The sequence below is a fragment of the Erpetoichthys calabaricus genome, chromosome 9 (genome assembly GCF_900747795.2).
Source record: "Erpetoichthys calabaricus chromosome 9, fErpCal1.3, whole genome shotgun sequence".
NCBI lineage: Eukaryota > Metazoa > Chordata > Cladistia > Polypteriformes > Polypteridae > Erpetoichthys > Erpetoichthys calabaricus.
This window is the reverse complement of record NC_041402.2, coordinates 75,811,726-75,827,973: the sequence shown is the minus strand read 5'-3', so window position 1 is coordinate 75,827,973 and position 16,248 is coordinate 75,811,726. Positions and strand designations below refer to the sequence as shown.

General features: G+C 38.4%; 1 protein-coding gene across 2 annotated transcripts in view; it reads right to left on the bottom strand.

Moving 5' to 3' along the window:
* dhodh (dihydroorotate dehydrogenase) overlaps positions 1-16,248 on the bottom strand; it is a 38,501-nt gene that overhangs the window by 16,145 nt on the left and 6,108 nt on the right. For both annotated transcript variants that reach the window (XM_028809770.2, XM_051931666.1), the window contains 3 exons: positions 12,439-12,638; positions 5,722-5,804; positions 326-513 (listed from right to left, as the gene is read on the bottom strand). In XM_028809770.2, the coding sequence (XP_028665603.2) occupies positions 326-513; positions 5,722-5,804; positions 12,439-12,638 (471 nt within the window). The remainder of the gene's footprint in view (positions 1-325; positions 514-5,721; positions 5,805-12,438; positions 12,639-16,248) is intronic.

Below are 16,248 nucleotides of genomic sequence, written 5' to 3'. Positions count from 1 at the left end.
GAAATCATCCATTTGGATGTGGGTCTCTTCCACGATTCTGTTGCAAGAAGGTGCATGGTGGGTAGTAATTCCAAAAGATGCTCGATAATGAAGACTAGCCATATACTGTACATATAACTCAAATACATACAAATATATAGTGTACATAACTTATATTAATACTTTTAATGAAGAATTATGTAAAATTATTTGTAGAATATTTAATGAACAATAAACCATTCATATTACACTAGATTAGAGATTTGCAAACATAAAAGCTTTTTAATTTATTAATATTTACTATGGGTTTACAATGACTACTGCAAATCCTGAAGTGAAGACTTACTTTGTCTAACAGGTGGCGTAATTCTGCCTTTCCCTGAAGGTCCCGTAATCCAGGGGTGTTTGGGCTGCTAACATTCACCACTAGATAGTCAGCCAATGGGCCCAACCTTTTCACACCCTCTGTGTAATCAGAGACTGCATCCTTGGACAATTTATTCTTCCCAAGATTAATCCCAAGAGGTCGTCCAGCTAGAATGTGCAATTCATTAAAGTTATGAATTTTTGCTGTTTTTCTACAAGTACAGTAATTTTACTATTTCCTTAACAGTATTTTATTCTTTTCAACAGCATATCAATATGTTTGTTTAAGAACTTCTTGTGTAGCATATACAGTAAATATTCTGTAAAATTCTTGCCTGTTATTTATATCAGTTTATTATAAGGATAAATACATACAACTACTTCCCAGCAAATAGTAAACACACACCCACTTTTTCATAACATTATCTTGTCCTACTGAAGATTTTGTCACTCTTTGGAATATTCTACAAGCAAACAATAAATAACAAAATAAGCAATATAAAAAGGTTGCGATTACAGTGTTATTTTCACTGAATATTTTGCATTAAATGAAAACAGAATTTTATTTTTTTTTCATTAAGTTTATACTATGGAAAAGGTGAAAAAATACCTACATTTCAAAAATTCCCTTTCATACATCCTTTAGCGTGCATCATCTTTGTAAGTTGCTTGTTACAGTGTAGTACCTAAACTCAGCCCTTTGGAGCCCTTTATAACAAGGAATGCACAGTGACAACCTAGCTTCTCAATTTTCAGCTTACCAACAAATAGCTGTGTATGTTAAGTTTTCAACCAAACCTATCATACCACCAGGATTATAGTAGGTAAAATTACCATAACTATTTCTTATGTTCTGTCTTGGAAAGGAGGCGGCACGGTGGCGCAGTGGGTAGCGCTGCTACTTCGCAGTTGGGAGACCTGGGGACCTGGGTTCGCTTCCTGGGTCCTCCCTGCGTGGAGTTTGCATGTTCTCCCCGTGTCTGTGTGGGTTTCCTCCGGGCGCTCCGGTTTCCTCCCACAGTCCAAAGCATGCATGTTAGGTAGATTGGCGATTCTAAATTGGCCCTAGTGTGTGCTTGGTGTGTGGGTGTGTTTGTGTGTGTCCTGCGGTGGGTTAGCACCCTGACCGGGATTGGTTCCTGTCTTGTGCCTTGTGTTGGCTGGGATTGGCTCCAGCAGACCCCCGTGACCCTGTGTTCGGATTCAGCGGTTGGATAATGGATGAATAGATGGATGTCTTGGAAGGAATTTAATTAAGTAATTTATATCTTAATTGCTAATAATAAAGGTGTAACTTGTTGCACTAATATTCATAAAACTGCATACTCAGACACTGTAGCTCAGTGTTCAATATCTGGATAAACCAACACTAAAGTAATGGTGAATATCTGTCAAGCTACATCAGCACAGATGAATAACACAAACTCTTGAAATTCAACTTATTGTTGATCAGCTTTGTGAAACTTGTTGACAACTGTGCCAACAACAAACCTAAGCCGTACTAGCTGTTGTGATTACTGAAGAAGGGTTGAAAAAAAGTACAGATACACAATTTGTTCTTTTTGGTTTCCACATTCCAAGTATGATTATTTATACACTATTTTAACTATGCAGGTATAATCTGCTATACACATCAACATACTTCAAAAATATACCCACATTAATCTATGTGACTGGAGAACATTTATTTCTACCTCAGGAATTGGTTTGCAATTAAATCATTTCTAGTTTAACACTAATGTCATTTACCTGTCCCTGAAATGCAAAAGAGAAGTCTGTAAAATATCATCCAAGATGCAGAACACATACAGGTAGTATTTTAAGTTTAACAGCATTTATTTCATGAGTAGGTGGGTGCTCTCTTAACATCTGTGAAAATGCTCATATTGTATAAAATTTACTAAACACAGTCAGTGAAACAAGACTCTATGACACATAAGTATTTGGAAAAAATTGCCTTAACATCTAAAGAACATGACTGTACAGGTTTTCTGTTGTTGCAGTTTCCACTATTATTATATATAATATATATTAATAAAGACATCCTCATAAATTGGAATTTTAATATTACCATAAAAGGCCAAACTAAGCTGTGCATTTTATGCTATTTCTAAAAGGGGAAACTTTACTGAGAAGTAGGTTTGGTGGAACCTTGAAAGCAGATACAAGGCTACCTAGGTTTAGGATCTCACCTGTTACAATTTATAAAAGCTACAACAAATCCATTTTAATCTTTATTTAACCACCAGTCATAATAATTCATCTGCATTATTTATAGTATATCTGTAAAATATATGGACACCTGACCAAACATTAATGAAAGCACAAAAGTAGTAATAAATTACTTTTTACTTAATCTAATAAAAAGAGATAAAAGCACAGCTTGCATAAAAGAACTGCAACTTAATAAATTGGATACAATCTATATATATAATTCTCTAAGCCGCCGCCAGATCGGCACGACACCCATGAAAGCACGCAGGAAGGAGCCATATATAGATTCTCTAAGCCGCCGCCAGAGCGGGCAAGACATCTATGAAAGCACGCAGGAAGGAGCCACGCCCGCCAACTCTTAAGACCATTGGATACGACGAAAACTCGCACAGCCACGCCCACCAACTCGGACGGGACGCCTCGGAAAACATGCCGTCATTTCTGTTTGTCTGTGCCACAGTCCACATGCTGCTCTGAGCCACGTTGACTTTTCATTAGTCAACCTCAGTGGAACTTTGGTTCACACAGAGGCAGCGCCAGAGAGAGACAGAGGCACACACACAGGCAGCGCGAGAGAGAGAGCCGCGCACACACACAGGCAGCGCCAGAGAGAGACAGAGGCACACACAGGCAGCTCGAGAGAGAGAGCCGCGCACACACACAGGCAGTGCCAGAGAGAGACAGAGGCACACACAGGCAGCACCAGAAAGAGACAGAGGCACACACAGGCAGCGCGAGAGAGAGCCGCGCACACACACAGGCAGCGCCAGAGAGAGACAGAGTCACACATAGCCAGCCCGAGAGAGAGAGCCGCGCACACACACAGGCAGCGCCAGAGAGAGACAGACGCACACACACAGGCAGCACCAGAGAGAGAGCCGCGCAATCCTTTAAAACTGAGGTTAAAACACAATGAAGGAAGCAGTCTTTAAAAACCAATAAGCCCTGTGCCTCTTTTTCATTAGTGTCTCACCTGCTTCACCGATGCAGGCCCTGCAACAGTCGAGACGCTCTCTCAGCAGCTGACCTTCTCTGTGCCTGACTCCACTACCGCCTGATTAAAAATGGCCTTTTGAAGGGGAGTTATGGATCCGCTATACAACAGGAATACTAACTCGCTCACTCTAACGTACCGGCTTTGTCTCTCTCCTCACTCGCTCGCACACTGCACAGGGGAGAAATGCCCGCAGCATGACTCCACCCGGAAACCGTTTCAGCCACACTTCCACGCCCCTCGCTACACTGTGAGTGCGATGATTATTTATATAAAAATGGCCTTTTGAAGGGGAGCTGTGGACCCGCTATACCACAGGATCACCTGTGACATTGCCTTCACATTGTTTTCCTTTTATTTATGATCCCATCGAGTAGATCAGACACCCAGGTAAACAACACTGAATAATCAATAGCTGCAACCACTTTGCCCGCCCCAACTCCTCACCTGAGTCGGTTTCGTCGGTGTTCAGCAGTGTTTCCCAAACTCGGTCCTGGTGAACCCCTGTGGATGCAGGGTTTTGTTCCAACCAGATTCCTAATCATTAATGCCAGTGAAACTCATCAGGGATAAGTCGGTTTTTCAAACGCAGCCGTGTAGCAGATTAGTCTAGCAGGATGTAATAATCCGAGATGAATGCGCGCCCCCGCACTGAGTGAAAAGACAATGTATATTGAGTCTAGAAAACATGATCAGCAAGTCTTTGATAGGCTGCAACAAAATGATGAAAGAACGGGCGCATTTTTTTCTCACAAGCTGGGTGGGTGGGTGTTAGTTAGTTAATTAATTACTCCAAGGATTTCAAGATTTGATATGCACAAGCGGTAACACTGCAAAAGCAGCCCAAACCAGAAAAGACGGCTGGCAAAAAGTGGCCGACAAATTAAACGTGTGTGCATTGTACTTACTGAAAGCAGCGTTACGGATTTTGCAAATGTTCATTTTTTCCCTCTGCTTAAAAAACATTAAAAAAGCGGCATGATTATGCGGCGTATACTACGCCGCGGGTTGGTATGCAGCATGTAAAACAGTTTGTCGCGGATAATTTGCCTTTTACTTTAACACGAAGACAATTTCCTGTTAGATTTGCCTTTGCGATGACAATTAATAAGGCACCTGGCCAAACTTTCAAAAAGATGTGCATGTATCTGCCAAAACCAGTTTTCAGTCACGGACAGTTGTATGTTGCTCTCTCCAGAGTTCCATCTTTTCATTCACTTACTGGTATGCCTGCAGGAACACGTGCAGCGAGTGAGAGAGAGCGAGTGACACACACACACATACAGGCGCGGGAGAGAGAGAGCGCTGGACGCATAAGAATAATAATACTTCATTACATTGATATACCGGTGTTTTCAGTATTCAAAGTGCTATCCACACAGGGAGAAACCGGGAAGCAAACCCAAAATCTTCCACAGTCTCCTTACTGCAAAGCAGCAACACTACCACTGCGCTACAAGGCAGTTAAAGAATGCACCGGGCTCGATTTTGTTTTCACTTCTGTTTACAGCGATCAGATCGTAGCGTGCATTATTGCAATGTTACTTTTCTTGGTGGCTTATTACATTACGGATGTTTCACATGTTAATTTTTTTCCCTGTGCTTAAGAGACATTAAAAAAGTGTTTCTCAACTATGACTCCGGAACATCTCAGTACGCAAGCTATATTAAGCGTCAACAACGAAGACTCGCTACACCTTAATGAACAAGTGCTGAAACTCATCCCTACCGACGAAGTAACTTTCACCAGCGTGGCCTCCATCGTCACAGACGATCCCGCTTTCAGTCACGGACAATTGTATGTTGCTCTCTCCAGAGGTCCATCTTTTCATTCACTCACAGTGGTATCCACAAACCCACCCCATTTGGACAACTGTGTCGTTCAGGAAGTGTTCACCCATCAATACATAATTATGCGGCGTAGCGGGTTGGCTAGTACAATTTAATTTAGCTATTGTATCCCTAAAGGCATACTAATGTTTTAATGAAATACATTTAAAAATTCTCTTCTCTCTCCCTTCACATTTTCCTTATTGTTACAATAGCTAGGTGTTGGAAAAAAAACACAATACGTGGAAATCATTTTAAGATAATTCAAAATAATATCAAATGAATGAGTGTGCCAGCATGCAGACTGAGTATTTTTTTGCTGCTATTTTCATTTTTACCTTTTGTCAGCTCATACTGCAATTCCTGCCTTGCACTTAATCGTTCTTGAACCATTGCATGGCCATAGCTGTTAAATCCATATCTAGAATAAAAAATAAATAGAAAAAGACAATTTAATAAAACATTAGTTGGCTATCTTAATGAGTAATAATATTGAAATCTTCACTATTATTTGTATGCTCCATATACTGTTGTGAAGTTTTCTTTTTCCACCTTAGCTGCAGTCTAAGAAGAACAGGAACCTGAGTAAATACAGTAATCCCTCCTCCATCGCGGGGGTTGCGTTCCAGAGCCACCCGCGAAATAAGAAAATCCGTGAAGTAGAAACCATATGTTTATATGGTCATTTTTATATTGTCATGCTTGGGTCACAGATTTGCGCAGAAACACAGGAGGTTGTAGAGAGACAGGAACGTTATTCAAACACTGCAAACAAACATTTGTCTCTTTTTCAAAAGTTTAAACTGTGCTCCATGACAAGACAGAGTTGACAGTTCCGTCTCACAATTAAAAGAATGCAAACATATCTTCCTCTTCAAAGGAGTGCGCGTCAGGAGCAGATGTCAGAGAGATAGAGAAAAGCAAACAAATCAATAGGGCTGTTTGGCTTTTAAGTATGCGAAGCACCGCGGCACAAAGCTGTTGAAGGCGGCAGCTCACACCCCCTCCGTCAGGAGCAGAGAGAGAGAGAGAGAGAGAGAAACAGATAAAAAAATCAATACGTGCCCTTCGTGCTTTTAAGTATGCGAAGCACCGTTCAGCATGTCGTTTCAGGAAGCAGCTGCACAAAAGATAGCAGCGTGAAGATAATCTTTCAGCATTTTTAGACGAGCGTCCGTATCGTCTAGGTGTGCGAACAGCCCCCCTGCTCAATCCCCCTACGTCAGGATCAGAGAAAGTCAGCGCAAGAGACAGAAAAAAGTAAGCTGGGTAGCTTCTCAGCCATCTGCCAATAGCGTCCCTTGTATGAAATCAACTGGGCAAACCAACTGAGGAAGCATGTACCAGAAATTAAAAGACCCATTGTCCTCAGAAACCCGCGAAGCAGCAAAAAATCCGCAATATATATTTAAATATGCTTACATATAAAATCCGCGATGGAGTGAAGCCGCGAAAGGCGAAGCGCGATATAGCGAGGGATTACTGTATTCAGTAACTGCAGTTTAATTAGGAGCATGACAATCTGATTTCTAGTTTAGTGCATTTCAATAATACCATGTTAACAGTAAACACAACACAAAAAGTGCAGTACTGTATTCACCAAAATTATACTAATAAGTTAACAAAAAATAATTTCTATCTAAGTAAGATTAATCAAAAGGAAAGCAATCCATTTATCATATTTTAATTGAACCTGCTTAAATTATTTTGCTATATATGTAGAGTAAGAAAACAGTAGACAGAATGTGCGGAGACAGACTAGATTTTGTGACAATCCCAATTTTCTGGGCGAGTTCAAAGGTACTGACTAGCTTTTTACTCTGAATGCCATAACTGTCCTCTTCCTCTACTCATTGGACACTTCCAAAAAAATAAAAAAGGCACCCTTCGACCTGCCTTATATTTAAATAACAGTTGCTCTAATATTGATGGAATTTTTTTTTTTTTTTGTCAATATGTGTTCTTCCTGTGGCCACCAGTGCAGGCATTACCATAATAATAAAGTATAAAATAGCATGTACAAACGTACATGCAAGTTTTAATATATTCAAATATTTACTTATTTTTGAGTTGAACATTCAAACCTTGTTTTTTTGGCCAATTTTGCAATCCTAATATACTGTTTGCAAAATTATACATCACACCAAGATCAAGAGTTTCAAGGGGTCTTGTAAAGAAAGATTATTGATGCCCAAAGGTGTGGGATGATTTTCAAAGCAATTTCATGATAATCATCTAATGGTATAATAGTTTATCTACAAATAGAAAAACTTGTCATACTACCAAAGCCAGCCCATAACCTGACTGAAAACATTGAAATATTTACTGTAATTTCATTTCTCTCTATTATAAAAAAAAATCCTGCAGAGAAACAGTAGGGCATTGAGACGTAATCTTCACGTTAAGATCACGGAAGACACTTAAAAGACCCGCGAGACTAAAGAGATTGGCCACGGAGCATCTCACGGGGACCTTAAACATGAGACTTTGTGCCAAGAGATTGACCCAGGACTGTCTCGCAATGACGTAGAACATGCGATTCTTGCAAGACACGCCCTCCTTACAACCAAATAAGACCACGGTAATCAAAACTCTCAGTCGTGTTTTGGCTTTGAGCACACAAAGATCCAGGCCTCTGAGCACATATAAAGCGTATAAGGACAAGGTCATTAAACACATGTCTCACTGACCTCATTTAAAAGATTCAGCATATTGGAAGTCGAAAGATTCCAAATATTGTTTTTACAGAAGTTCAGAAATAAAAGTGAAACTAATGAAATAGCAACAATTCAAAGAAAAAAAAAAATCTTAAAAGTGTGTATCCAGAAAAACAAAAACGGGGGTTGGCGAGCGAAGCCCCTTAGTCTTACCTAAATTTCAAAATACAGTGACAGGATTAACTGTTAGAAAGAGACTACACAATCTTAATTTTATTGTCAACTCCAGCAAACATCGGTCACATGTTTAAATTTTGTTGTTGACACATCCCATGAAGACCAATTGTATCCAAACTCTTTCCAACACCTAAATTGTGCACCTGAACAAAGATTTTGGAAAGGAAAGCCTTTGCTCAGCAGATACTTACAATACAAACATGGACTGTTTAGCAATTGTGAACTTCTGTTCAGTAGCTGAAATTGTGCTAAAAAGATGTTTTTTGTGTATGTTTTCAATCACAAGATAAAAAATGCAGAAACAGATTTGAAGTAGCACCTGCTCAGGCAACCCAGATGACAAGCTTTTAGGTTTTAGGAAAGGTAAAAACAACTTATAGTTTGATTAACTGTTAGTTTCATGTCTTAAAGTAGAAAAAATGTACAATAGGAGTAGGGGGCTGTAAGAGGTTGTATAACTCCATTATTCGCAGCGACCATCCAGAATGTGAGTACAGCGTTTCCCTTAGTCTTTTCAGGTATGCTTAAGAATCAGTAGGTTGCTGTATGACAAAAGGCAGTTTGTGAACTGTAGCTATATTGTCTGGTAGTAATGGAAGTATTCAGATAATCCCTAACATTAATTCATTAATTTTCTAACACTTATCTAAGGGTGTACTTACACTGGCAATTTGTTCCGTGCCTGAACATGTTTGTCCGCATGTAATCCCGCAAAGTGTACTTCATTTGACTAGTGTGATCGCTCTGTGCCAGGCCAACCATACTGTGTGCCCTGGCCTGCTTGGAAGAGGTGGGCCCGATCATGGTTCAGTAGCATTCGGAACAGTGTGATTGTTAAACGTGCTCGAGCACAGAAAACCGATATGATGTCAATGATGCAACAAATCAAATAGTGCAATTCTCATTTCATTCAATACCATTTGAGTTAAAAAAAAATTTTTTCACACCTTACACATGAATATGAATTGTAGTTGGCAAGAAAAGCTGCAAATTCCTTCCTTAACATCATTTGCATCTGTAAAGATCTTCCCATACATGCAGCCATGATTAACAGCAAAACGCTGCGTTGCATGCTCAATAAATCTGTAAAAGGGTAGAGTGTTATCCTGCCCTACACAACTCCTAAACTACCACAAAAAAGAGCAAAATCATTTTGACATGCATGCTGTCACTTCGTGTTCGGATCTTGTTTTGGCTTTACACAAAGTCGTGTGGTCATGACAAAAGTATGCCCGGACCTTTACGTTAAAGCGCAGTGTGAGTGTAGGCCAGCGGGAGGAGTAGGGAGGGGGGACAATTGCAATTTGGCACATTACAGAGTACACCCTAAAACTGGGTCACTGGGGCAACAGTCTTAGCAGTGATGCCCATACACCCCTTTCCCCAGCCACACTTCCCATGTCATACTCTGGAATCCTAAGGCGTTCCCTGTCCATATGGGAGATATAATCCTCCCAGCAAGCCTTGGGTTTTCCCCAGGGTATCCTTCTAACAGATCATGCCCATAAAACATCCACAGGGAGGCATGCCTGAAACACCTAAATTGGGTCCCCCTTCTCAATGAAGAAGCTCAGCAGATCTACTCTGAGCATCTCCTGGATGTCTGTGCCTCTAACACTGTTTCTAAAGGAGAATCCAGTCAACTTGAGGAGGAATTTCATTTCAGCTGTTTGTATCCGCAATCTCATTTATTCAGTCAATACCCAAAGCTCATGCTCAGAGGTAAGGGTAGGGATGTAGATCGACTAGTAAATCAAGAGCTTTGCCTTCTGACTCAGGTATAGTGACAGCGTAACTGAACTCGCCGCCCCTATCCATCTATCAATCCCTAACAATGGAAGTGAAAACAAAGACAGGGTATAAATGGCTGTTTCATGACAGGCAGAGGCATGAGTGATGAAATTCTTAAGAACAGCTGAACAAATGATCTCACCTTTGCCATCTTGGATTAAGTGGGCTCAGAATACCTTAAAAGAAAATTGCCCTTACAGTAACATTCTAAAAGCCACATGGATTTTGGGGGGTACCGTCTATCTTGCCAGCTTTGAACACAAGGCAACAGTCAACCACAGATACCACGAAAGGGCCTAGTCATACATTTCAGGTAGTGTGAAATTATTCTGTTTCAGAGACTGCAACAATAAGGCATACATTTTTATTTTACTTTGACAAATTATCCATTTGCAAGGAAGTGAAACATTTCCAGTAATTAATTAAACAAACATCTATTAGTGTCAAAGCAGAAACTACTATAACAATGACTTGCAAACGTTAAATTATAAACACTGATCCATATTGCTTAGTGTTGGAATGGATGAATATACCTGAGTCACAAAACCCAAATGAAGCCAATTCTCAGTTTTGTGTGTAAAGACAATGGATTTGGACAGCGTGCCTAAAGTTATGTGGTGCACCAGCTTAAAATATTTTTAAGGTGGCTTTCCAGTGCCAGCTCTAAGTTAAGTAGGTTAAGGAATAACTGATTGTGTCTATCAAAACCATAATGAGGCAAACATAGTACAAATCAATTGGTTCACTCAAAATTAAATGCAATTAATATAAAAAATTTTCGAAAAGTTTTTGTAACTTAAAGCAATCTAAAAATATTATGTACTGCAAGCGATGCAAACCTGCAATGCAAAATACGATGCAAAACAAGCCATTTTTGTTCCAACTGACATCCATTATATTGTTACATAATTTACTTTAAATACCTATGAAATTACTTTGACACATAGTCATCACCAATCTTAGTACTTTTGGTGTTTTTATTGCAAACTGCAATCATTTTAGTATATAATAAAGCTAAGAATCCACCTTCTGTTCCATAAATTAGTTGTTGTTTGTATATTTCTTTTTCTATTTCATGTGTTATGTATTCTTCAGTTAAATTATCAATTTGTGACTAATAACTCTTCTGTTTAAAAAAGTAAAAGTAAAAAGCACTATTTCCTAATAAAATTGTAGAATGTGAAAAACAATACAATGGGGGCTCACATACCACTACATAAAACAATTACTCCACCAAAATCTTATTTAAAGCCACCAAAATATGGCCCTGAATAGTAAAGATAAATCTAAATTTTAAAAAGAGCACCACTCTAGTTGTCTGTGGTTTACCCTGCCTAAGACATCTACATTAGTAATATTTGTTATTCAAATTTTTAACTTTGCACTCAATAAGAATTCTAGGCAACGAGTACAGAATTTACATGAAAAGTGATACTTTAAAAACCCACAATGATGTTCATATGACAGACAGTAATGCCGTGTTTTCAATATTACATCAGACTTACAAGCCATAACCTACACAAGGTGAAATGGGTGAAAGATATTGTATTCTGTCTGCAGCTAATGGATATCATCATGTTCTTAGCAACATCTATAAAGACAAAATATATTTGCTCCATAAAAATGGAAGATCCAAAATATAGTACACTGACACATAAAGCAGGATCTTAAAGCTTTATTAAGCAATTTGTTTTTCTGATTCACCTTTTTAAAATTCTCTCTGCAAACAAGGTTTTAATCAACTTTGTTTCAATCCTTATAGATGCAGAAGAAGCAATAGGTGAGTACAGAGAAAAATCACATAATATGCACTGTGTGAATGTCACACATACTACCATATGCATTAAGGTAGATTTATTTAGAGACATGGCCATGTTTATAACTGATCAATGAATAAATGACAACACATGAATGTGAAGATCTATTGATAATGCATCAACGGCATCTGGTGAGTATTCATTTGAAAATCCTATATCAACTTATTATATAGCCTGTCATAATATGTTCTACTATCTTATGCAACGTTTGGGGAATGTTCAGCGTTCTGATCAGTTAATCAAAAAAGTTAAGCACTTTTTGTAAAATTCAGTGTACAACCAAAAACCTTAATTTTTAGGCATCTGTGATGAAAACAAATAAAAACCAAATTACACCACAGGCTGAAGTACTAGTATAAAAACACATTAAGTGATCTTTTCAGCCAGTCTTCTTGCATATGTAGAGCTGGTTATAGGTGTTCATTTATTGTTAATTTCTTTAGCCAGGTTTGTTCAATCACTGTTTAGAAACAATTACAAACATATTTATATGTTTAAACAGTATATATATATATAATTATTCAACTTATAAAACCTTTTAACTTTGGCCTACCTGTTAATGACAGCTTGGTCTGCAGTAAGCCTAAAGACACGTGGTTTGGGATTTCCATCTTGGGATAATGGAGTAACACTTCCAACCTCAACAAATCCAAAACCAAGTTTATACAGCCCATCAACAGCCTCTGCATGTTTATCAAAGCCAGCAGCAATGCCAAGAGGGTTCTGAAACCTCTGTCCAAGAACTTGTACTTCCTAAATAGAGAAAAATACATTTAGCAATATATTACATATTATCAAAATGTTAACAATGTACTGATCCATTCAAAAGAAAGCATTTTTCATATAGGTTTTAATGAAATAGATATTTAATTATGGAAGGGTTTGGTGTAACTCTATAGAAACAAGGGTAATTTTGCAAAGAATAACTTTTATTGTATTCGCAGCTTAGTGTGCATCTTAAGAATATTCCAAAATGAATCAGAATCATATTTATTCACCAAGTATGCACGCATAAAAAGAATTTGGCTCCGGTTTTGAAGACTCTTCCAAATGATATAATTTATAATGAAAATTATATAAACAACCTACACACAACAGTTAATCACACACATGAAATAAAAAAAAATTGAGTGTGTATATATATATATATATATATACACATATTATATATGCATACAAAGTGCAGAGCGCAAGTCAATGCAAGAATGCTGAAATAAACACTAAAATACAGGTATTAACAATATGTAACAGCATTGCAAGAACCTGGGAGGCCAGGGGGTGGTGTGCCAAGCCTGATTAAGCTGAAATAATCATTTGTGAGTTTGATGGCCTGTGAGGAAAAAGCTGTTCATATACAGTCATATGAAAAAGTTTGGGAACCCCTCTCAGCCTACATAATAATTGACTCTACTTTCAACGAAAAAGATAACAGTGGTATGTCTTTCATTTCCTAGGAACCTCAGAGTACTGCGGTGTTTTCCGAACAAAGATTTTTAGTGAAGCAGTATTTAGTTGTATGAAATTAAATCAAATGTAAAAAACTGGCTGTGCAAAAATGTGGGTCCCCTTGTAATTTTGCTGATTTGAATGCATGTCACTGCTTAATACTGATTACTTGGAACACCAAATTGGTTGGATTAGCTCGTTAAGCCTTGAACTTCATAGACAGGTGTGTCCAATCATGAGAAAATGTATTTAAGGTGGTAAATTGCAAGTTGTGCTTCCCTTTGAGTCTCCTCTGAAGAGTGACAGAATGGTTACAGACAACCCACCGATCACCTCCAAAGACCTGCAAGAACATCTTGCTGTAGATGGTGTATCTGTACATCATTCAACAATTCAGCGCAATTTGCACAAAGAACATCTGTATGGCAGGGTGATGAGAAAGAAGCCCTTTCTGCACTCACGTCACAAACAGAGTCGCTTGTTGTATGCAAATGCTCATTTAGACAAGCCAGATTCATTCTGAAACAAAGTGCTTTGGACTGACGAGACAAAAATTGAGTTACTTGGTCATAACAAAAAGCGCTTTGCATGGTAGAAGAAGAACACCACATTCCAAGAAAAACACCTGCTACCTAAAGTCAAATTTGGTGCAGGTTCCATCATGCTGTGGGGCTGTGTGGCTAGTTCAGGGACTGGGGCCCTTGTTAAAGTCGAGGGTCAGATGAATTCAACCCAATATCAACAAATTCTTCAGGATAATGTTCAAGCATCAGTCACAAAGTTGACGTTACGCAGGGTTGGATAGTCCAACAAGACAACGACCCAAAACACAGTTCGAAATCTACAAAGGCATTCATGCAGAGAGAGAAGTACAATGTTCTCGAATGGCCGTCACAGTCCCCTGACTTAAATACTGTATCATCGAAAAATCAATGGGATGATTTGAAGCAGGCTGTCCATGCTCGGCAGCCATCAATTGAACTGGAGAGATTTTGTATGGAAGAATAATAAAAAATACCTCCATCCAGAATCCAGACACTCATTAAAGGCTATAGGAGGCGTCTAGAGGACGCCTAGATTTAGATTTAAAAAAGGAGGCTCAACTAAGTATTGATGTAATATCTCTGCTGTGGTGCCCAAATTTATGCACCTGTCTAATTTTGTTATGATGCATATTGCATATTTTCTGTTAATCCAATAAACTTAATGTCACTGCTGAAACACTACTGTTTCCATATGGCATGTCATATATTAAAAGGAAGTTGCTACTTTGAAAGCTCAGCCAATGATAAACAAAAATCCAAAGAATTAAGAAGGGTTCCCAAACTTTTTCATATGACTGTATCTGCTTGTTTTGGCATATATTAATCCAGAACGCCTGGCTGATACAAGAAGTTCAAAAAGGTCGTGGCCTGGATATGAGAGGTCAATTATGAGTTTCCCTGCCCATTTTATGACTCTGGAATAGTACAGGTCCTGTAAGGTGGGCAGACTGGCACCCAAAATATTTCTGGCAGACCTGGCTATTTGTTGTACCCTGTTTTTGTCATGCTTAGTCCCTGATCCAAACCAAATTCTTATGGATGATCCGAGAACAGACTGAATTACTGCTGTGTAGAACTGAATCAGCTACTCCTGTGGAAGGTTAAACGAACTTCCTCAGCTGTTGTTGAAAGTACAATTGCTTTTGTGCCTTTTTACTTTCTCGTATACGAAGTATAGGGAAAGTACTGTAATCGTCCAAAGATTCAATATTGAGGTTTTGATGAATCTAAATGTTTTAGACCTCCCTTAGTCGGAAAATACCATTTTTGGAATTATGGCTGTGTGTGTGTGGGTGTGTATGTAAACACGATAACTTGAGTACGCTTTCACTTGTATGCAAAATTTGGTTGACCTAAGTGTTAGGTACAAAACATAGATTTCCATCAACGTTTGGGCTATTTCCGTTAACTGGAAATGGTACTTTACTTTTTATTCATGCAGCTGCATAGTCCGAACTTTACTTTTATACTAATTGTTCAATACATAATTAATTTCATTTCATTTGTTGTTGATGGTCTTTTAATGTACATAATATAAAAATATAATCATTGTCTTGCAGTTTACTCTTCAAATATCCATCCCCATATCTGAGTATATGAGAAAGTCTAGGGGAGACCACTCCCGATTTTTTATAATGAACCCTAAATTGGTCTCCCATTTCAACTCCCAGGAGATTACGGATTCCAGAAACGTGAAGGTTTCCACAACTGTCACAGCAGTATTAAGAATGAAGAGGGGAGGTAATATTGTGGGACCATTCCTAAAGTCTACAGTCATCTCCACAGTTTTAAGAGTGTTTAGCTCCAAATTGTTCTGAAAACACCAAGGTGTTCATCATGTTCTTCATCATCTTCATCATTTACAGCATTGCTAACATAATGGGCAGCCTGTTAGCTGGCTAAATTAGCCCAGCAATAAACCATTATCAAACCAAACCCTAAGCAGACATGGGAAGCACTGTCAATTGGTTTTGCAAATCTAAACAGTTCTTTTAAGTTTGGATGGTCTCTTACGACTTTGCTTTAATGTCACCATGAGGGAACACTTGGAAAACCTTGTATATACTCGTGGTACAGTAATTTATAAAACTCATTTCTATTTTGAGCCATTTTGTAATGGATTGTAGACTAACCCAGGTTTCACAGTAGTCAGTAGCAGAATTATTATTATGGCATAAAATATATACCATGGTATAATTTGAATGATGGAGGCTAATAATATTATCATGTTATATTTTTTCTTATAATATCAATAGAACATATTTTAAAGGAGTATAAGCCTGGAATTAACTCCGGTTTCTTGTTAACTATTGGTTAGCTAGTTCATCTTGCAACTATTTAGATTATCCTGCTGCTGAGATTTTTATTCTTGC